This window comes from Rattus norvegicus, chromosome 5 (assembly GCF_021556685.1).
Source record: "Rattus norvegicus strain SHRSP/BbbUtx chromosome 5, alternate assembly SHRSP_T2T, whole genome shotgun sequence".
Taxonomy (NCBI): domain Eukaryota; kingdom Metazoa; phylum Chordata; class Mammalia; order Rodentia; family Muridae; genus Rattus; species Rattus norvegicus.
Window position 1 is genome coordinate 11,601,633 of NC_141538.1, and position 22,328 is coordinate 11,623,960.

The following is a 22,328-nucleotide window of genomic DNA, read 5'->3' on the forward strand; positions in this document are numbered from 1 at the left end:
AAGAAGCCTGCTTATTTTCTAATGAAAGACAGATCCTGATGGGAGGAAATGTGGGGAGATACTGAGAGAAATAGACGAAGGAAAACCATAATCAGGCTATTATGTGAGAAAAAAAATTCTGTTTACAATAAAGAAAAAAAAAGATTGTTTGCAAATCACCCCATTGCAGAGGTGAACCATGCTGGGTGCCTCCTACTGCATTCTGTGATGACCTTTCCTCTTAACGACCTTTTTATGAACACCTACCTCCTTTCCTGACAATTCTACCTGCTGCCTTCATCTAATTGCTTTTTCCTTTTTAACAGTATCACTGCTGCCACCGCTGCTATTATTGTTGTCGTTATTTGAGAAAGGATTACAGTCCCGGCAGTCTAGAAATTATTATGTAGACCAGGTTTGCCTTGAACTCACCACCCAAGTCTTCTGAGTGCTAGAACTAATATTTATTTTCACGTGTGTGTGTGTGTGTGTGTGTGTGTGTGTGTGTAACATGGGTGTGGTCCCTGCAGAGGACAGTAGACATCTTCCTTGGTAGGAATTTGAGGGGGTTGTGAGCCGTCTGACGTGGACCTGTCAGAACTCTTCCTTTGGAAGAGCAGCACGTGCACTTCCCAGCCGACCCTCCAGGCCCCTAAGTTCACTTTTCACTGAGTTTTCACTACTGTAATGCTTTTCTGAAATCAAGACCAACAAGACAGCCCTGAGAGGGACACTCCTGACTGTGTGATTGGAGCGTGTCTTGATGTTGGGTTCAGGTCGTGCCTTTTGAGTGGACAGTCTCATAACTGGCAGGCACCAGCCATGTGAGGCTGTTGCACACAAAGGTGGAGCAGGCTGTCAGAAGGAAATGCCGAGCAGCTTCTAAATAGCAGCGATACCAACTGTTGGCCCGGAATTAAATTCTGTCAATCTTAGTGACTAAGCACAGAGACTAATAAAAGCTCCTCTCACTTGTCATGGCTCGCAGGTTGGTTCTTGAAGTGTTAGTGAGGTGGCTCTGTATCACACTGCACACTTCCACATGCCTGTAGTGATCATGGCACCAGGCTTGGAAAGCCCCACTTTACCGTCTTCAGAATGAGTTTATTGGCTGGGCATCTCATCTTCAGGCACTGTTGACACTTGGGCTAGGTACCTGTTGCTCCCTGTCGAAGGCAGAGCTCTCCTGAGTGTTGTGCTGTGTTTGCTTGCGTAACCCCTAACAGATGTCCACAGCACCTCTCCGTTAGGACAACCAAAGCTGTCTCCCACCACTGCCAAAAGTCCCTGCCTTCCCCTCCTTCGCTGCCATTTTACGCCTCCTCCCCATCTTGTGCCTTTACATATCATCTCTCATATCATCATATCATCTTTATAGCTATGGTTTGAATGGATTTGCCTTGGGTGGAGTTTCTTGGACTTACATGTTATGTCACTTCTTTGCGTCTGGCACTGTGACTCCATTGGGAAACAAGGCCGACCTTGTTTGACTTTGACTTGCATTTGGGCATTTCTAGTGATTTCTGCTTAATCTTTCTTGTTTAGTTATTTCTGTCAAGCTAGTGATAGGATTCCTAACTGGCCACCATTGCAAATCACTTACCCTTGATTTTCTAAGTTTACTCTGTTCCTTTAATAAGTTACTCTAGAACAGTTCAAAGTTTTGATAAATAGAACCTACTCTGGTAACGGTGGCTGATGGGTAGATTCCATGTCTGTGTGCTCACAATAATTTTAAAGATTCAGTAATGAAATGTGCTTTCTCTATTTCATAGTTCAAAAACGCAATGTTTGAGGTAAAAGTCATGGTAATTAATCTGATTGGTTTATCATGTAATATATATTGAAATAACACACACACTCCACAAATGTATAGGAGTATTATATAGAAATTATAAATGAACTAAGGTAGGGTGTGTGTCTCAGTGCTGGAATTCATGCCTTGTGTGCACTGATTGCTGGGTTTAATCCCCAGTGGGCCCCAAATCAAGTCCAATGGAATAAGTCATGATCTAGACTCATTAAGACACAGAGCCAAGTGTTTTCCCAGCAAAGAGTTCTATGAGGGTTCAAGTCACTGGACTCAGACATGAGTTCGTTTTGTTGATGAAGGTGGACATTGGGGTTGAGACAGCACAGATAATTTGAATAAATTTCATCTAATGAAAACATTTTTCTTAGGCTTTGTTGTAAATTTGTAGAAATAACAACAGAAGGTGGCTACTTCATGGTGTCATACATCTGATTCATGGGAATATTGTCTCTAAAATAGACAATTCGCTTGCTGTCAAGATTGTTTCCTTATAATTCCATTCTCGGTCTTACTCATTTTTTTTTAAATTCTCTCTCTCTCTCTCTCTCTCTCTCTCTCTCTCTCTCTTTCTCTCTCTCTCTCTCTCTTTCTCTCTCTCTCTCAGACCGTCTCTGACCATGCCCCATAGGAATCTGACAGGAAGTTGTAATGTTAATTGTGGTTGTAAAATACATGAATATGAACCAGTCTGTGGATCAGATGGGATCACGTACTTCAACCCTTGTCTGGCTGGCTGCATTAACAGTGGCAATCTTACCACGGGGGTGAGTAGACACCAGAAGCAGCTCTTCTATTGTGAGACTGGCATCACGAGATAGGTGATGGGACCCCAGGGATCCACAATGACTTCGGTTCCCCTTGTTCATGAGGCTCCAAAATAGCCCTGCAGGCATCTCGGAAAAACACCTCCTGCGAGGATGTGGGTGTGGTGTTCTGGTCCTCAAGAGCTGGCTTCTACTTTACATTCAGGCCAACTCAGGGAAACCTGATAAGGCTTTCGGTCCATTCGTCCCTCTGCCAGGCTCTTTGTAATGGATCTGAAGGTCAAGGTTACCACACTTGGCGTTGAAAAGAGACTAGAGGCTAAGTGGTGGATGTGAAGATGGGCGGTGACCGTTTTTCATAAGCCTGTCACTTAACTTTCTCCCCCACCCCTTAACATCCAGAGTAAAGATATTTCTGTCAGCTGAAGAATAGTCTATTCTGAGACTTCTCTTCCCTGTGAATTATAAATAGACTTTAATACTGTGGGAGAAGGTTTTTATATTCTACTCTATTCGTTACTGAGCCCAATTTGGATGTTAGCATGAGAACAGATGGGAGGTGATTGCCCTAATTTAAAGGTTAAAATGCATTTGCTTCTTCTGTGCAAATCTAGAGACTATACCATTGACCTAGAGTTTAGGGGTGTCACTTTTTTTTCTGAATTTGACACCAGAGGGCAACATGGAAATTACTATTGCTGGTTCCCAATGACATTGCTGACAAGCTCTGGAGTGTGACTGTATTGAAGGCACGAAATAGTTTCTTTGCAGTGATCCCCCTGTTGAAGACTGGACATCCTTAATGGTCTAAATGGTCAAACTCCTCCACCTAACCTGTACTGTTTTAAGCAGTTACCATGAGAACTAGTCTGGTCAATTTCCATCTAGTAAGAAGTAACACTATAGGCATAGGACTAATTGTTCAGTTTAGCGTTTCTTACCTTGTTTTGGTAACATTGAGTAACACCCAGAAGAGTTCTGTTTTGATCATCGTGTCTGCTCAGTAGATACAAGCGGTGGTTACTGGAGAAGACTTGGCCTCCCTCACCCCTCTTCAGTGCCCTCTAACAGGATGTCCTACTCAGTAGGGCTTAGATATGTGCTGGAGAAAATGAACAAGGGCTGTTGAGCACAGTAGGGTTTTCAGATGGCTGGAGTCTGTCAGAGACCAGAACCGGGGCCAAGGCTACAGTACAGACGGACGCACTGACAACTTCATCCTTCCATGTGGAGGTCACCAGCCTGTTGAGGGGATTGAAAGGATGGTAAATGGGAGTAGCCAATGGGAAGTTTCTCATCACCGGTACTGAAGCCGGCAACCCTAGGCCACAGCGGAAGCCATCATGTTTGTTAGGAGTTTGGCAGATGCTTGTTTCAGGATTCGCTGTGTGCTCAGGTGTGTGCTAGGCGCTCTGGTGAGCACACATAGGAATCAAGCCAGTTTCTGTTTTAAAGGCTCCACTAACTGGGAGTCTACAAGTTTAACAAGTGTGTTTGTGAGTCGCACCGAGCATGTGGCATGTCATACAATTGAGGTTTGACACTTCTTAGGGAAGTTTCTGGTTAAACAGTCCGACTAGCAGGTTTTGATATTATCAAGGGAAACGTTGACCCTTTAGTGCAGTAGTGCTGTTAAGAAAGTGCTTTGTGTGAAAGATCTCACGTTGTTTAAAATCCTATAGTTATTTTCAAGCATTCTTACTTTGTCAATATTCCAGTGACAGGCTTTATTTTTGACCAGTATATGACTTATCTTTATTTGCTACTCAGGTCCGAAATTACACAGAGTGCACTTGTGTCCAAAGCCGACAAGTGATCACCCCGCCCACAGTGGGGCAGCGCAGCCAACTTCGAGTGGTCATCGTGAAGACCTATCTCAATGAGAACGGCTACGCTGTGTCTGGGAAATGCAAGCGAGCCTGCAATACCCTCATCCCCTTCTTGGTCTTCCTTTTCATAGTTACCTTCATCACAGCGTGTGCTCAACCGTCAGCCATTATAGTGACACTCAGGTAAGAACAGTACCAGGCAGTACTCAAGAGAGCGTATTGCAGGAGGACAGAAGCCAAACAACACAGGGGATATTAAGGTTGCATGCAAGATGGCTGAAACATTGTTTATTCTAGATTTTTTCCAGCGGGGCGCTATTCTGATTATTTATTAAACTTTCTTCCCAGTGATTTTAGTGTCTGAAGCCTTTGTGCTATGAGGTCAGACATCATGAGTTGAAAGCCAGATTTACGGGACTGGTGCAATGGCTTGTGGTTAAGAGCGCTAGATGCTCTTCCAGAGGACCTGGGTTTGATTCCCAGTACCTACGCACATAACCTTCTGTAACTCCAGTTACATCTGACACCTTCCTGTCCCCGTCAAAGGCAGCAGGCATGCAAAAGATGCAGAGAGAGAGAGAGAAAGAGAGAGAGAGAGAGAGAGAGAGAGAGAGAGCCATCTCTATGCTAATGTCAAGAAGCCAGACCCTTGAGGAGGGCAGAAATACTTTGGCAAAGTGAGTGGATTGTGAACATTGCAAAGGGTATCATCTCTGGCATCGTGGATACTTAATACTGCACCTTTGGGATCAGCGAGGAACTATGCTGAGCTTGCATTTCAAACTGCTGAGCTCCTTAATTTTACCATTGTATAAAGTCTTGGCTCCGAATCAAGGGAAGGATAGACTTGGAATCTGAGCTTTCGGTCGGTCAGGTTGTGCTTTCATGCTGTATTGCAGATCCTGGTTGGGTTTTTGTTTTGTTTTGTTTTGGTTTGGTTTGGTTTTTCTCCTAGGAGAGGACTTGGAAGCTCCTTTTGTTCTGTTGCATTCAGCTCAATTTGCTATTACTTGCATTGAAGGCTGTGCACACGTGACCAGCTAGGAAAGGACACTTGGGAAGCCTGAAGGACACACTGTGGGTTGCAGGGAACAGGGATGTGGTACAGCAGAAGCCTGAGGGAGTCCACCCTTGCTCCTTTCCCCTCAGTTCTTCTAACCCCACAATGCTGGGCAAGGGGTGAGAAACATGCTCGCTGAGAGTGTCAGCCTGTATCACATGCTGACTTCTTCCTCACTGGACCCTGAGATAGACATTCCTGAATGGGAGGAAGCAAGGCATGCAGGGCTCATGGGTTTACTCACTGTCAGCAGGTCCTGGTGGAGTCGTCATGTAGGCAGAGCCAGCAAATGGGTAGGAGGCGCAGATAATATGAGGGTGAAAGTAAGGGTCCCAGGCTCGGAAAATGTTCCACTCCATGTCTAGAACTAGTGTGCATGAGATAAAAAGCATAAAGTACTTCATCGTGTGAACACTCTGTGACCTGTTAGTAAATTTACCTACCTGAAACATCTCATTCTGTTCCCACTGTAACTCTGTAAGGAGTGAGGTAGACTCTAGAAAGGCCACCTCACTGTACCGATGTTCGGTTTGAGCATGAAAATTTATGAGTTGGGGCAAGGGCGGGGTCAAAAAAAAAGAAAATTTGTGAGTCAACAACACCAAATCTCTGAAGAGGGGTCATTTAATCTCTGCTAATTGCAAAATCCATAAGTTCCAGTCTTTCCACCACATGGGACTTACCTAGGACATCAGTTTTCAGAGGAGAGCGTGGCTTGGTGAAGCTTATTTTTTCTCTGGCTTTTTGTGTGTGTGCATGTGTCTGTTGTGTGTGCATATGTATGCATGTGCATGTGTGTATGCACGTGTGTGCGTATGTTTGTAATGTCTGCCTTTACTTTGACTTAATTAAGATTTCTTTTTTTTTCAGTTACAAGTCATGTGCATTTTATTTGTATAAATAGCATTACATTATAAATGCCTTGTGATATTATAGCACATACAATTATAACAAAACTCATTAAATAGTATTTTTTTTTTGAGGAAGGAAAGGTTTATTTTATTGGATAGCTTATAGACCACCAAGAAGGGAAGCCAGGGCAAGAGCTCAAAGCAGGAACCCAGGGGCAGGAGCTGATGCGGAGACCATGATGGACACCGTTTATCGTCTTGATCCTTGTGGTTTGCTCAGCCTGCTTTCTTTTTTTTTTTCTTTTTTTCTTTTTTTCGGAGCTGGGGACCGAACCCAGGGCCTTGCGCTTGCTAGGCAAGTGCTCTACCACTGAGCTAAATCCCCAACCCCTCAGCCTGCTTTCTTATACCACAGTAGGCTGGGCACTCTTGAATCAATAATTTTTTTTCAGTTACTACTGTACTTTATTGTGTTCAACCAAATCACCATGTTACAAAAATAGCAAGCTGCCATAATAAAAAATAAGGCTCCTCTATCCAGCACCAGATAGCATCATTTTACTTTCAAGCCTAGAAATTGCACACTTGTATATAAACCAACCGAAGATGAGGATTGAGAGTTCATCTTGGTGGATTTTTCCTTTGATGGATATGAAGTGTCCTTCCTTATCTTTTTTGATGACTTTTAATTGAAAATTGATTTTATTTGATATTAGAATGGCTACTCCAGCTTGCTTCTTCTGACCATTTGCTTGGAAAGTTGTTTTCCAGCCTTTCACTCTGAGGTAGTGTCTGTCTTTGTCTCTGAGGTGTGTTTCCTGTAGGCAGCAGAATGCAGGGTCCTCATTGTGTATCCAGTTTGTTAATCTATGTCTTTTTATTGGGGAGTTGAGGCCATTGATGTTGAGAGATATTAAGGAATAGTGATTATTGCTTCCTGTTATATTCATATTTGGATGTGAGGTTATGTTTGTGTGCTTTTCTTCTCTTTGTTTTGTTGCCAAGATGATTAGTTTCTTGCTTCTTCTAGGGTATAGCTTGCCTCCTTATGTTGGGCTTTACCCTTTATTATCCTTTGTAGTGCTGGATTTGTAGAAAGATATTGTGTAAATTTAGTTTTGTCATGGAATATCTTGGTTTCTCTATCTATGTTAATTGAGAGTTTTGCAGGATACAGTAACCTGGGCTGGCATTTGTGTTCTCTTAGGGTCTGTATGACTATGACATCTGTCCAGGATCTTCTGGCCTTCATAGTTTCTGGCGAAAAGTCTGGTGTGATTCTGATAGGTCTGCCTTTATATGTTACTTGACCTTTTTCCCTTACTGCTTTTAATATTCTTTCTTTATTTTGTGCGTTTGGTGTTTTGACAATTATGTGACGGGAGGTGTTTCTTTTCTGGTCCAATGTATTTGGAGTTCTGTAGGCTTCTTGTATGCCTACGGGTATCTCTTTTTTTAGGTTAGGGAAGTTTTCTTCTATGATTTTGTTGAAGATATTTACTGGTCCTTTGAGCTGGGAGTCTTCACTCTCTTCTATACCTATTATCCTTAGGTTTGATCTTCTCATTGAGTCCTGGATTTCCTGTATGTTTTGGACCAGTAGCTTTTTCTGCTTTACATTATCTTTGACAGTTGAGTCAATGATTTCTATGGAATCTTCTGCTCCCGAGATTCTCTCTTCCATCTCTTGTATTCTGTTGGTGAAGCTTGTATCTACAGCTCCTTGTCTTTTCTTTTGATTTTCTATGTCCAGGGTTGTTTCCATGTGTTCTTTCTTGATTGCTTCTATTTCCATTTTTAATTCCTTCAACTGTTTGATTGTGTTTTCCTGGAATTCTTTCAGGGATTTTTGCGATTCCTCTCTGTAGGCTTCTACTTGTTCTCTAAGGGAGTTCTTTATGTCTTTCTTGAAGTCCTCCAGCATCATGATCAAATATGATTTTGAAACTAGATCTTGCTTTTCTGGTGTGTTTGGATATTCCGTGTTTGCTTTGGTGGGAGAATTGGGCTCCGATGATGCCATGTAGTCTTGGTTTCTGTTGCTTGGGTTCCTGCGCTTGCCTCTCGCCATCAGATTATCTCTAGTGTTACTTTGTTCTGCTATTTCTGACCGTGGCTAGACTGTCCTATAAGCCTGTGTGTCAGGAGTGCTGTAGACCTGTTTTCCTGTTTTCTTTCAGCCAGTTATGGGGACAGAGTGTTCTGCTTTCGGGCGTGTAGTTTTTCCTCTCTACAGGTCTTCAGCTGTTCCTGTGGGCCTGTGTCTTGAGTTCACCAGGCAGGTTTCTTGCAGGGGAAAAGTTGGTCCTACCTGTGGTCCCAAGGCTCAAGTTTGCTCGTGGGGTACTGCCTAAGTCCTCTCCACGGCGGCAGCAACCAGGAAGATCTGCGCCGCTCTTTCCGGGAGCCTCCGTGCACCAGGGTTCCAGATGACGTTTGGTGTTTTCCTCTGGCGTCTGGATGTGCACAGAGTGCAGTCTCTTCTGGTTTCCCAGGCGTGTCTGCCTCTCTGAAGGTTCAGCTCTCCCTCCCACGGGATTTGGGTGCAGAGAACTGTTTATCCGGTCTGTTTCTTTCAGGTTCCGGCGGTGTCTCAGGCGCAGGGGTCCTGCCGCTCCTGGGCCCTCCCTTACGGGAACCCAGAGGCCTTATACAGTTGCTTCTTGGGCCAGGGATGTGGGCAGGGGTGGGCAGTGTTGGTGGTCTCTTCTGCTCTGCAGCCTCAGGAGTACCCACCTGATCAGGCGGTGAGGTCTCTCTCCCACGGGGTTTGGGAGCAGAGAGCTGCTGCGGGCCGGGATCCTCGGGTCTTAATTAAGATTTCTATTGAGATGAAACATCATGGCCAAAAGCAGTTGCAGAGGAAAGGTTTTATCTGGCTGACACTTCTACATCACAGTCCATCACTGGAGGAGGTCAGGACAGGAACTCACACAGGGCAGGAACCTGCAGGCAGGAGCTGAAGCAGAGATCTAGAGGGGTGCTGCTGACTGGCTTGCTTCTGTTAGCTTGCTAGGCCTCCTTTCTTATAGAACTCAGGATCTCTAGTCCATGACGGCCCCACCCATGATTGGACGGGCCCTTCCCCATCAATCACCAACTAAGAAAACAATCTACAGTCAAATCTTATGGAAGCGTTTTCTTTATTGAAGTTGCCTCCTTTCAGATAATTCTTGCTGTGTCAAGTGGACATAAAACTAGCCAGCACATACTTTCCCCCAATCTCGAAAGAATTATGAGAGTGGTTTTCGTTGGATACACCTTCCAGTCTGGAACATTCTGCCAGACAGAGAAAATGAGACTGCAATGGTTAGGATCAATTTTTACATTTTTTTCTTAGTGAAGGGATTTGGGCTGCTCATTTAGAGGAGCTCCCCCTTCAGTCAAGAGCCTTACCCGTCTCCCATTATTCCCACAGACACAGTTAGCCAGTCTCTGATGGTGATTTATGAAGGGAATCTTGGTTGGTCACTGTTAGTAAATTCTCCAGGACGAATATTCTGGGAACGTACCTGCTTAGCTTATGGTTCTGCCTAGGGCGGGCTTGGTCTGACAGGCGTTTCCTTGGAGCCACAGTTCTAAACCATTTTTCCTTCTTCCCCGTAGGTCCGTGGAAGATGAGGAAAGGCCCTTCGCATTGGGGATGCAGTTTGTTCTGCTGCGAACACTTGGTACGTCCCTGAATTTCCAGTGTGCCCTTAATTCCTCTTTACAGCAGGCAAATGCTATGGTACTTTAAAAACAGAAGTTGCTTGGTGATGTTTGCCAAAGAATCTGACAAGTTCAGAGGACACTTCCCTATTTTTCTTTTTCTTTTTTATTTCAACTAAAAGCTGACCAGCTCCTGGGACAAAACAAAAGATGGTTAGTTTCCTTTTGACTCTGAATACGAAGGTGTACAAAATTCCCCCAGAGTTTTGAATTTTAAGAAATCGAAGTCAGGAGTTTGTTATCTTGACTTTTAGGTCTCTTGACAGGAATGTGAGAGAAACCGGGTGCGTTTTACTTGGGTACCTTCAGGTTCTTACTGTTTTGGGGTAATTTTATTGGCTTCATCTTGTACAGTTTTCTGAGGCAAAGATCTTAAAAAGCAAAAATAGAGAGGTCACAAAAGTTCACAGAGGCACTGCACACCAACAAGAAAAGTTCTGGGTTTCGGGGTGAACCCAGAAGAGGGTAACCCTTAGGAAACTCATCACTCCTTCAAGCTTTGTGGCTTCCTGCCCCCGTCTGCCCCACCCCCTCCCCTCCTGTCCACGCACAGCCTCACCCCCCCTTTTTCTCCATCTTTATTAACTTGAGTATTTCTTATTTACATTTCAATTGTTATTCCCTTTCCCGGTTTCAGGGCCAACATCCCCCTAACCCTCCCTGTCTACATGGGCGTTCCCCTCCCCAACCTCCCCCCAACAATCACATTCACTGGGGGTTCAGTCTTGGCAGGACCAAGGGCTTCCCCTTCCACTGGTGATCTTACTAGGATATTCATTGCTACCTATGAGGTCAGAGTCCAGGGTCAGTCCATGTATAGTCTTTGGGTAGTGGCTTAGTCCCTGGAAGCTCTGGTTGCTTGGCATTGTTGTTCATATGGGGTCTCAAGCCCCTTCAGCTCTTCCAGTTCTTTCTCTGATTCCTTCAACGGGGGTCCCGTTCTCAGTTCAGTGGTTTGCTGCTGGCATTCGCCTATGTATTTGCTGTATTCTGGCTGTGTCTCTCAGGAGAGATCTATATCCGGTTCCTGTCAGCCTGCACTTCTTTGCTTCATCCATCTTATCTAGTTTGGTGGCTGTATATGTATGGACCACATGTGGGGCAGGCTCTGAATTGGTGTTCCTTCTGCCTCTGTTCTAAACTTTGCCTCCCTATTCCCTCCCAAGGGTATTCTTGTTCTCCTTTTAAAGAAGGAGTGAAGCATTCGCATTTTGGTCATCCTTCTTGAGATTCATGTGTTCTATACATCTAGGGTAATTCAAGCATTTGGGTTAATATCCACTTATCAATGAGAGCGCACCATGTGTGTTTTTCTGTGATTAGATTACCTCACTCAGGATGATATTTTCCAGTTCCAACCATTTGTCTACGAATTTCATAAAGTCATTGTTTTTGATAGCTGAGTAATATTCCATTGTGTAGATGTACCACATTTTCTCTATCCATTCCTCTGTTGAAGGGCATCTGGGTTCTTTCCAGTTTCTAGCTATTATAAATAAGGCTGCTATGAACATAGTGGACCATGTGTCTTTGTTATATGTTGGGACATCTTTTGGGTATATGCATAGGAGTGGTATATCTGGGTCCTCAGGTAGTTCAATGTTCAATTTTCTGAGGAACCTCCAGACTGATTTCCAGAATGGTTGTACAAGTCTGCAATCCCACCAACAATGGAGGAGTGTTCCTCTTTCTCCACATCCTCGCCAGCATCTGCTGTCACCTGAGGTTTTTTATCTTAGCCATTCTCACTGGTGTGAGGTGGAATCTCAGGGTTGTTTTGATTTGCATTTCCCTTAAGACTAAAGATGTTGAACACTTCTTTAGGTGTTTCTCAGCCATTCGGCATTCCTCAGCTGTGAATTCTTTGTTTAGCTCTGAACTCCATTTTTTAATAGGGTTATTTGTCTCCCTGTAGTCTAACTTCGTGAGTTCTTTATATATTTTGGATATAAGCTCTCTATCAGTTGTAGGATTGGCAAAGATCTTTTCCCAATCTGTTGGTTGCCGTTTTATCCTAACAACAGTGTCCTTTGCCCTATAGAAGCTTTGCAGTTTCATGAGATTCCCATTTGTCGATTCTTGATCTTAGAGCATAAGCCATTGGTGTTTTGTTCAGGAAATTTTCTCCAATGCCCATGTGTTCGAGATTCTTCCCCACGTTTTCTTCTATTAGTTTGAGTGTATCTGGTTTTATATGGAGGTCCTTGATCCACTTGGACTTAAGCTTTGTACAGGGTGATAAGCATGGATCGATCTGCATTCTTCTACATGTTGACCTCCAGTTGAACCAGCACCATTTGCTGAAAATGCTATCTTTTTTCCATAGGATGGTTTTAGCTCCTTTGTCAAAAACAAGTGACCATAGGTGTGTGGGTTCATTTCTGGGTCTTCAATTCTATTCCACTGGTCTATCTGTCTGTTTCTGTACCAATACCATGCAGTTTTTATCACTATTGCTCTGTAATACTGCTAGAGTTCATTGTTGAGAATAGTTTTAGCTATCCTGGGTTTTTTGTTATTCCAGATGAATTTGCAAATTGTTCTGTCTAACTCTCTGAAGAATTGGATTGGTATTTTGATGGGGATTGCATTGAATCTGTAGATCGCTGTTGGTAAAATGGCCATTTTTACTATATTAATCCTGCCAATCCTTGAGCGTGAGAGATCTTTCCATCTTCTGAGGTCTTCTTCAATTTCTTTCTTCAGAGGCTTGAAGTTCTTGAAGTTCTTATCGTACAGATCTTTCACTTGCTTGGTTAAAGTCACCCCGAGGTATTTTATATTATTTGGGACTATTATGAAGGGTGTCATTTCCCTAATTTCTTTCTCGGCTTGTTTCTCTTTTGTGTAGAGAAAGGCTACTGATTTATTTGAGTTTGATGCCCATCAGTTGACTTCCTCCAGCTCATTTTCTCTTAAGTGGCAGTCTCTCATTTTCCTCAACTGTTGTTTCCCTTGACTAATCAAAGCCATTGTTCATGGGACAAGGTGGGGAAACTGGTTTATTTTTCACTCACAGTTCAGTTTTGAAAGGTGAAATGCCTTTAAATGTCCTCTTTTCTGAAGCGTTCCCCAGGCGTTGCTCTCTCTTGGTGCATCAGCGATTCTACAGATTCCTGGTTCGTCTTTACCCCAAATTCATATCAAATAACCCAGCTCCCTTGAGAGAGTAGAGCCCTAATAAGTATTTTTTTCCCCTTTTCAACTCAATCATCAAGTTGACAAACTCCTGTTTTTGAGAACATCTTTTTTAGCCAAGCAATATGGTGAGCACGCCTGTAATCTCCACATTTGTGAGGAGGAGGCAGGGCATCGCCGAAAGTGTGTACTTAAGACATTCCAGGCCTGCAAGGGCCATGCCCACTGCAATACCCAGTCTAAATAAATAAATAAATAAATAAATAAATAAATAAATAAATAAATAAAATAAGCGTCCTAAACAACAACAAAAGTAGCACCTTTCAGTTCATGGCAAAAAGCAGAAATCATGATTCTTCACTGTGTACAATGTATCTGAAACCCTCCTTAACCAGCACATTTTAACAAAAGCATCTTCAAAACACTTCCAGGTCTTACTGACACCAAACGAACCACACCAGGATTTTTTTTTCCTGGTGTTGATTATTGAAAGTAGCCAGCTTTGACCTCAGGGTCATCAACCCACAGCCACTGCAAACAGAATTCCAGGAATCTGTGGAATCGCTGATGCTCCAGGAGAGAGCAGCACATGGGGAACGATACTCAGCTCAGTGTGGTCTTCATTTATGTCGTGTGCTCGGAAGTATAGTTTTGCTAACCATCCACATTTGAATTTCACCAGACTAGGGGAAAAAAAGACTTCTCAGGTTTTTAAGCAACCTACCATTTAATCTTACTATAGGTTTCATGTTAAAGATTTGCTTTTATTGTTTTTGATTATGTGTGTGTATGTGTGTCTGTGTGTAGGTGTGGGCACTGGACACTCTGGAGTTCGAGCGAGGGTGGCTGTGAGCTGCCTACGTGGGTACTGGGACCCTGACTCAGGACTGGGAAAATCACCCAACTCTCTCAGCCGCTGAGCCGTCACTGCAGCCCCTAGACCTTATTTTCAACAAGTACAGATTACTCACAAAGTCCCGTTCACAGGCGTTCATTTTATCCCTCTCCCTTCCCTCCTTCCTTGTTGCTTTAACGTAGCTGGCTCTTACCTCTGTGCACTGAGCACTCACGGACTGTTATGAAGGTTCTCAGGACGCAGAGCATAAAAAGGAATAGGCTCTGTATCAAGGCGTTTATGCGGTGACAAAATGGCCAAGGCTTTGAGTGCTCGTTGGTAGTAGATAAAGTAGAGGAACACGCAAGACACAATGTTGGCAGAGTGGTGTCCAAGAGATTCAGGGAGTGACAGAAACGGGTCTTAGGCAAGTGAATGAGTTAGGTATGGGGGCATGTTTTTGGCAAAGAGTGTGTGCTGGAGTTTGATGCAGTCAGCTTGCTTTCCCGTGGAGTTGGAAGAGACGTCTGTTATACAGAGCCCAGACAAGGGACCTTCAACTTCTCCTAGGATTTTCAGAAGCTTCATAGATGGATTAGAGGCCCTGGTTATCTCCACGCACCAAGTACCTTTGTGAGGTTAAAATTCAAAGTGTCTTGTTAGCTGCAGTGGGGTCAGAATGGAAGCCACAGCCCTCAGCGGGGTCGTTTGGTGGACTGCGGGCTCCGTCAGGGACCTCTGCTTTGGAGAGGTGAGTCTGCTCACTGGGCCACAGGAAAGAATGTCAGCGTGAACAGGAAGAAGTTCAGAGGCGTTTACTAAGACACTGATTAGACTTGAGCGTGCTGGGAGGCCCTTTGGACAGAGGCAGTGCACACCGATGTGTGGTCCTGGCCATCTCAGAGAGAGTTTTAACTAGTGTCTTACAGCAGCCATATATTCAATTTTAGTAGCCTCCGAACTTGGTTTAAAGGGATTCTAAGAAACATTAATGGCTTTTTCAGCAAATGAGATCAGAGGGTGGTTTTGAAGTTTAGTGGATGGGGTGATAGACTCATAAAACCACACATCACAGGGTTGAACAAACCTCACTGGCCTAGATCACCATGGAGTTCAGAGGTGCTTTGATTATCTTGTCCGTGATAGTGGCAGTGACAAGCAATAGCAGGGTGCTGCTGAGAAGGGGGAGGGGCTTCGATGCGGGCCTCCTGCATACTTTATTCCTGTTCTTCCAACATCCTTTTTTAAAACACCTCTTTAAAAAAGAAATATTGTTTTGATGTGGGCAATCATAGTGAATTTTGTTAATTATATTGAGATTCTGTGTGTGTGTGTGTGTGTGTGTGTGTGTGTGTGTGTGTGTGTTAGCTGCTGGTAGTGTGAGACTTTTGTTGAGGCCAGAGGTTGACATCTGGGCTTCTCTAACTCATTATTTAATTATATATTTATAGTTCCTGGATCTCACTATCTACTTCTGACTGATCTGAAACTCACTATGTAGACCAGACTGACTTCGAGCTCACAGAGCTCTTACCTTTACCTTCAGAGTCCTGTGATTAAACATTCGTACCTCCATAGCTGGCTCATCTTTATCTTTCTCCCTGACCCTGAGCTAGTCTGAATGTTTTCCTAGGTTGGCTGGCTCGGGAGCCCTCGGGCTGCTCTGGAGTTAGACATGTGCTGGCTATGAACAGCTTTTTCCATGTGGGTTCTGGAAATTTGCATTCTGATCCTCACGGACACAGAGCAGGCGCTTTACCCACCGAGCCACCTCCCCAGCCGTTCATTGTAAAATTTTTGACTTTCAACTTCAAAAGACTTAGGGCCGACTTCTTTCTATTCCCGGATGCCCTTCACATTCTCTGTCTTTCTATCCTGCTCCAGTCTGACTTAAGGGTGTCAAGGTCCAGCGTTAAGTTTGAGAGGATTTTGTGCTGGCATTCCGGGCACTAGGCAGTTCTTTCAACTCAAGTCTCATCGTGAAAACTTTTATCAAGGGTCCAGTGTAAGGACCTGGCACCCAGAGAAAGCGGAAGCTACTAATATCAACCTAAAAAGCACAAGGGCACTCTGAGTTGTAAAGTGAAAGACGCTAAGTCTCTGGTGCTTATTTCCATAAGCAAATTGCAATTAGAGGAAAACGTCTTTAAGAAAATTCAATTAAATGAAAATCATTCTCTTGGCATTGACAAACAAGCATCTTGCTCATTACAGATGGTTTTCTCTTACGAGCTGTGCTATATCTCTGTGTTTTCCTTTCTCCCCATGATGGCAGCATACATTCCTACTCCGATTTACTTTGGAGCCGTGATTGACACCACCTGTATGCTCTGGCAGCAGGAGTGCGGAGTGCAGGGCTCCTGCTGGGAGTACAACGTGACGTCATTTCGTTTCGTCTACTTTGGCCTGGCGGCTGGCCTCAAGTTTGTTGGCTTTATTTTCATTTTCCTGGCCTGGTACTCTATCAAGTACAAAGAGGACGAGCTGCAGAGGCGGCGGTGCAGAGACTTCCCGCTGAGCACTGTGAGCGAGCATGTGGGCCGGCCCAGCAAAGCCGAGAAATACTCCCGGACTACATCGTGCCCAGCCTTCAGCACCCAGGGGGAATCCCACGAGGAAACTGCTCTGCAGAAGGGATTCCCGGGCACCACACAGACATATCCTGGACCTTTCTCAGAAGCAGAAAGTTCCTCTGCAGACCGAGGGCTGGACGAGAGCCTCGATGCCGCTCTGTAGCATCCCTGCTGGAGCCTGGAGAAGGAAGACTTGTGTTGTTGGTTGAGTTGAACACGGCAAGTTGAGAAACACCTGTGCCTTCTTTCCTTTTGTAAACCTCCACAGACACAATCCTCAAACCAACAACACTCAGTACACACAGCCACTGTTGCTGAGGGCTCGGTACCTCAACGGGACGGACAGCTTCCCCCTCCAGGGAGGAGTTTAGCTGGATCTGCCGCCATGTCTGCTAGGTTCACTTAATGTTCACAGTCCCTTTGGGTAGAAGCCCGAGGTCCACGGTTAACCGCGGGAAAGGCTATGACCATACATATCATTAGCATACACTCCAGACAAAGGTGAGCTTCACCAGGACTTTGCATTTGCAAGTCAAGAGTTTTTAGATTTGAGCACCTACTGTGAGCTCTGCAGCAAAGCACAACTGAATTTGCCTCAACTATGCAATTTGATTGGAAATAGAAAAGTGTGGCATGTCCCTTTGGCTTTCAGAGAGCAAAGCAGAAACGTTTTTCCTTAGTGGAAGCTGAATGTTCCCTAAAGCACTGTTAATCGCAATTTAAGCCATAACAGACTTATCAATCAGGTAAAAAAAAAAAACCTTCAAATGCTTCAATGCTTCAAAGAACTGTATTATTGTGCAATGGAAGGGTTTCTTGAGAAGTATTTTCTCTAAGTCCATTCACTCCATCTTAAGGTAGACCAAGAGGCTGCTGAGTCGCACGTCTGCTGGCTTGAATATATAAACTACAGTATTCTTTCCTAAGGGGCTTTAAAACTAGTGTGCTAAACAGTACCGCTGAAAACTAATCTGAGATGCTCGATGGGGAGGAAATGATGATCTTCTCTTCCGAGGAACTCTCGCAGCTCTAAGGGCCCACTGAAACTCGCTAAGAGTTACTGCTACTTTGACATACAAAGTAGTTGATAAAGAAAATCCTGAGGTAAGATGGAGTCCCAACTAGGGAACTTCACTTCTCTCTTAACATACTGGCAAATCTCTACTGATTGTTTTCTCTGTGTGGAAGGTGGTCATGGTTGCCTTGGAGAATGAATGATTCAGTCATGAAAGCTGTACCGTGGATATGAAAATCACTGCCCAGCAGACGGGAGGTTTGTCAGCTGAACACAGAATATGATCATACTTAAATAACGAGTTGGAATGTAAGGCGAGCCAGTCTGCCATACTGAATCCTGTATGGCAGGATTCATCGTTTCACGGTGCCCTTTGCATGGCCGTTCTTCTGTCTTTCCTCAAGTGGCTCTGAGACAGGATAATTCCCTTCCTAAAGGCACCTCAGGTCCACTGACAGCTGTTTATCTTTGTCTCTCGGCTTTAGGCTGCTCAGGATGCTTTCTGTATGGTGTTCTTACGTCAGAGGCCTCTTGGCAAACCTTTGTGCATCCGACAGTTGGTAACTCATGGGATCTGGCTACACTGGACCAAGATGTCCAATGCACCATAAAATTATAGCCTCTCTGTCAAAGAACTCATGTCATGTAAGGTGACCTCAGGAAATGTTTCCTCGTCTGGAAGAGAGGTGGCTGACAGAAGGGCCATGATCCATTCAATCTTGGCAGGGCACACAGGTAGAATTATGAATATTCTTATTACAGTTCCTGGTATAGAATTGACTTCCTGCCCGTGTAGGAAGCCCACAAGTCAAGTGGTTTTCTGGGTAATGTCTATAAGAGGCAGAGCTAGTGCCTAGGTGAAAAGAATCTTCTTTGACTCCTGGGCTTGGCTGCCATGGAGGTGGGATGCTTAGCTAGGATAGATTGTGAATGCTGGGTGTCAGATTTTTGACCAGAGTAACAAACATGAGAGGTTTTCATAAAGTCTTGCAGGTCAGCCCACGGTGTACTCTTGGGAGTTGGTGTCCCTCACTGGCCTCTGTGGGTGACTGTCATTCTTTAGAAGGGATAATAAGTGTCCTTTGGTGTTGATGCTAAGCTGATTAGGTTGTAGAGAGGTGGTGCTTTCTTAATTTTTTTCTGTGATATTAAGATATTTTATTAAGAAACTTCTGGTGGAATTGGTCCTGTTTTGGTACTAAGATTGATGGGCTCACCAAGGGTGATTAGAACGCTTCTGGTCCCTTCCTCTACCTTGAATTCAGTTCAGCAGTTTCTGACTGAGCACTGGTTATGTGTTGATGCCATTCATTGCTCCTTGAGATCCTATGGGATGCAGAGGTCAGAACTCGAAGACCTTGGAAGTGCACTACAGCATGCAAATATTAAATATTGATATTAAGTAGCAGGTGTATCATTAATGTACTAGTGGTGATTGTACACTAGGTCCTGAAAGTCATGAGGGAATGAAGTTCTGCATTCTATATCAGTTAAAGATTGCTCCCCAGATGTCTTAGCTCCAGTAGCATCATCTGAATATTGCATAGCCACGGAGTGAGTATTTCATAGGCAGTGCCATTCAATTGTGCTGATAGAAGAGGTCTTCCGTTTCTGGCAAACTGGTTGCTTTCCTTGTGGCCGCAGCTCGTAACAGAAACTAACTGCTTTCTGAGCATAGGCTTTTGGGTTGTTTTGACAAAAGGCAAGTTGTTCTTGTATCATCTCTATAAATTAAATTGTCTTGTTTGGCTTCAGTATGCCAATCTAATACGAAGCTTATGGACTTAGAAACTCCCAAGGGCAGAGGGAGGAAGGAGGTGGAGGAACCTTCTTTTGATTTTCTTCCTAGTATGAGGTTCTTGTGTTGTGGAGGTGCCCTCACAGGTTGAAGAGAGTTAAAAGTCATTTGGAACACCATGAGGATGGGGAGAAAGAGAGCATTTGTTGGGGTGAATATTTGCAGGATGGTTTCCCAGCATTCAACACCCACTGCATTTTCCAGTTTAAGAGCGGGCGAGGAAACACGGTTTCCTTCAGTGGCGCAGGCCTGAGCTCAGGACCTTGCATATGACCTCAGGCCCATGTTCCCTGAGCAGCACCCCAGTCTTCTCTGGAGAGCATTTTTTATTTGTTTTTTTAAAAAGCAGATTTGAAACCCTAGGCTCAGAAAGTTGAAGCCAGTTCTTCGGGTGGCTCAGAGTAGCAGTGACAGGGGATGAGTGATATGTCCACTGTAAAATAGGTTAGCACCTATCACTGTTTGATGTACTATTGTTTTTGAAGTTATAGAGACATTCTTTAGAGACATTTATTTCCTTGTATGAATAGAGGAAACATAGCACACGCCCGTGTGAACCACCCACACTTCATGTTTAACTAGATTCTCAAAGTAAATGTTATTTATGTAGCCAAGTATAATACTAAAATCATTCATTATAACTTACTTCAAATGTTTATTTATGGGTTGAGTTTAATTGAGAACACACCCAGTTTGGTTATTAATTAGGATCTTAGCAGAATTTCCTAAAGTGAAATGTTATGAAGAAAGGGTTAATTCTGGCTGGTTGAATCTGAGCTTTGGGTGTTTCAGGTGTATTATTTATTTCTTTCTCTTGTCAGTAGATTAACATTTCTGCTAACTCATAGACAGCCGTGGGTTTTCAGAGTCTTAGTGAAGATTTAAAAAGAACATAGAAAATGGACTACAAACCACAGACTCCGTCTGTCACCTCAGGTGACTGTGATGGTAAACTATATCTTTGCACTCAGGGAAGCCAGCACCCACAGGAGTTGCTAGAGTGGGGCTCCCAGAGGTCTCAGAAATCCTGTCTCACCAACCATCCAAAACTTCTGTTCGGTCCACAGTTCTAGCTCACAGTCTTTGATGAACTTCTAGCCAGGAAGTGTCTTCTTTGTTTTGTTTTTGAGGCTGCTTCGTAGAACCCTGTGTGCACCAAGGAACATCACTACAGTGTGGAGGGACCCAAAGCCCCCATGGGAACTCTCCCATGAGCTCTGTAGCAAGGCAAGCACTTGCCTAAGGTGCTAGCTGATAATAACTTGTGACAGTACGTGTGTGTGTGTGTGTGTGTGTGTGTGTGTGTGTGTCTAGAGGTGCAGAGTGTGAAGGTATCTGTTGCTACATAGGTACATGCTGAGTATTCTACGTAGCAGATAGAAACCAGAATGTTGTAAGTCCCTGAAAAGCCAGATTCGCTAATTCTGTTCTGCAGACTTGTGAGTAGCCTTCCGCGGTCAGGAGGGATGGCTGGCAGGTGAGGCTAGTGGCCTCGTGTACTTTGCCTTTTCCCTCTTCTGTCAACTCACCTTTACTGGTAGTTTGTGGTCTACCTGACTGTCGAAGGCCAAGAAGATACTGCTGGCATTGTCTGTCCCAGACTTCCTGTTGTGCTGCTTCAACCAGATTTGTGTTTGTCTGAAGAGGTTTAATTTAAGCAGTTCATTTGTCCTCAGCCTTATGGAGGGTCAAATGTGACCAGAAACTCACCTTACTGCTGTTGGCTTTGGCAACATTAAATATAAAATGCCTCGGTGCTAAAGTGTTTGCAGACGCATGTTCCTCTCTGAAGTCAGTGTTTCAGTGCTTTGCGTTTGGAAATCTGGGGGTTCCCCCGAGAGGACAAACCCCGCTGACTTCATTTCCACAGTCCAGAAACTCTAATGCAAAACTGGGAAGTGTACTGGGGAGTCCTCTTCTACACAAAGGTCAGTGGGAGAATGATCAGATGCTAAAAAATAATTTCAGAGAGATAAAAACACATTTAGATAATCTTCTATCTTCTACGGAAAGTTTCAAGCCCTGGGAGCTGCTCTTCAGCTCTGGGTTGGATGCTGTTGTCTCTGACTGGTAGTTTACTCTATATATGGAAAGTAAAGAAACTAATGTTATTGAAAACAAAAGTAATGGTAAGGCTGTTCTAAAGTAAACCGAGGAGTAAGACTCCCCAGTGGGCATTTGTCTTCAGTATATACCTCTACCCCAAACTTAAATGATGATCTAGAGAATGAAGTCCAAGGCCAGCCTTTACTTTGTAGTGTAAGGAAATGTGAAACTGTGTCAAACTGGTATTAGGATATCTGTGGAGTGTGCGTATGTGCGTGTGTGTGTGTGTGTGTGTGTGCGTGTGTGTATCTTTCTGGCTGTGTGTCTATGTGCTTCTCTGTAGAGGCATGTTTGTGATGAAAGGCTGCTTTGAGTCATAATGTAGAGTTTCATTTTTGTGGTTTTTAGAACAAATATTTATTTGGAGATCTGCTATGGTAAGGGCCGTATGACTTACTTCTTTATGTCTAATGAAACTGATTGTCAAAGGACTAATAAACCTGGGTTTACAACATCATGAATACTTGATTATTGAAAATTAAGGGGGGGAAAAGTTCAAAAAAAATAAAGTGTGTTGGATTGAAACTTGGTTGTCTCTAAATTTTGTTGTTGTTTGACGTGACTCGAGGCACCAGAGTGGCCCATACATCAGCCCGATGTTGACTGTATCTACAGGCAGAATGTTCTGTGCAGAAATTATTATGACCACAGTTTAAGGAGCCCATTAAAGCATTTTTTTTCCTTATGAACTTCCTAAGAGATTTCTTTTAGGTAGTTTATCATTTACTCAAATTCAGCAGACTTTTAGACTGCGGAACTCTATCCTATCCTGTGTGACTTGACAGAGGGTGCTTACCTCTTCCTCTCTGGCTTCACAACACTCAGATATAATTTTAATGCTTGTGTGCACATGTCC

General features: G+C 43.9%; 1 protein-coding gene across 3 annotated transcripts in view; it reads left to right on the top strand.

The window, feature by feature from the left end:
- The window catches only part of Slco5a1 (solute carrier organic anion transporter family, member 5A1), a 129,060-nt gene extending 107,063 nt beyond the window's left edge, over window positions 1-21,997 (top strand). For 2 of the 3 annotated variants that reach the window (NM_001436738.1, XM_087548615.1), the window contains 4 exon segments: window positions 2,397-2,556; window positions 4,327-4,568; window positions 9,903-9,967; window positions 16,256-21,997. In NM_001436738.1, the coding sequence (NP_001423667.1) occupies window positions 2,397-2,556; window positions 4,327-4,568; window positions 9,903-9,967; window positions 16,256-16,716 (928 nt within the window). In that variant the 3' untranslated portion in view covers window positions 16,717-21,997. 3 annotated transcript variants of the gene reach the window in all.
- Window positions 21,998-22,328: the final 331 nt, after the last annotated feature.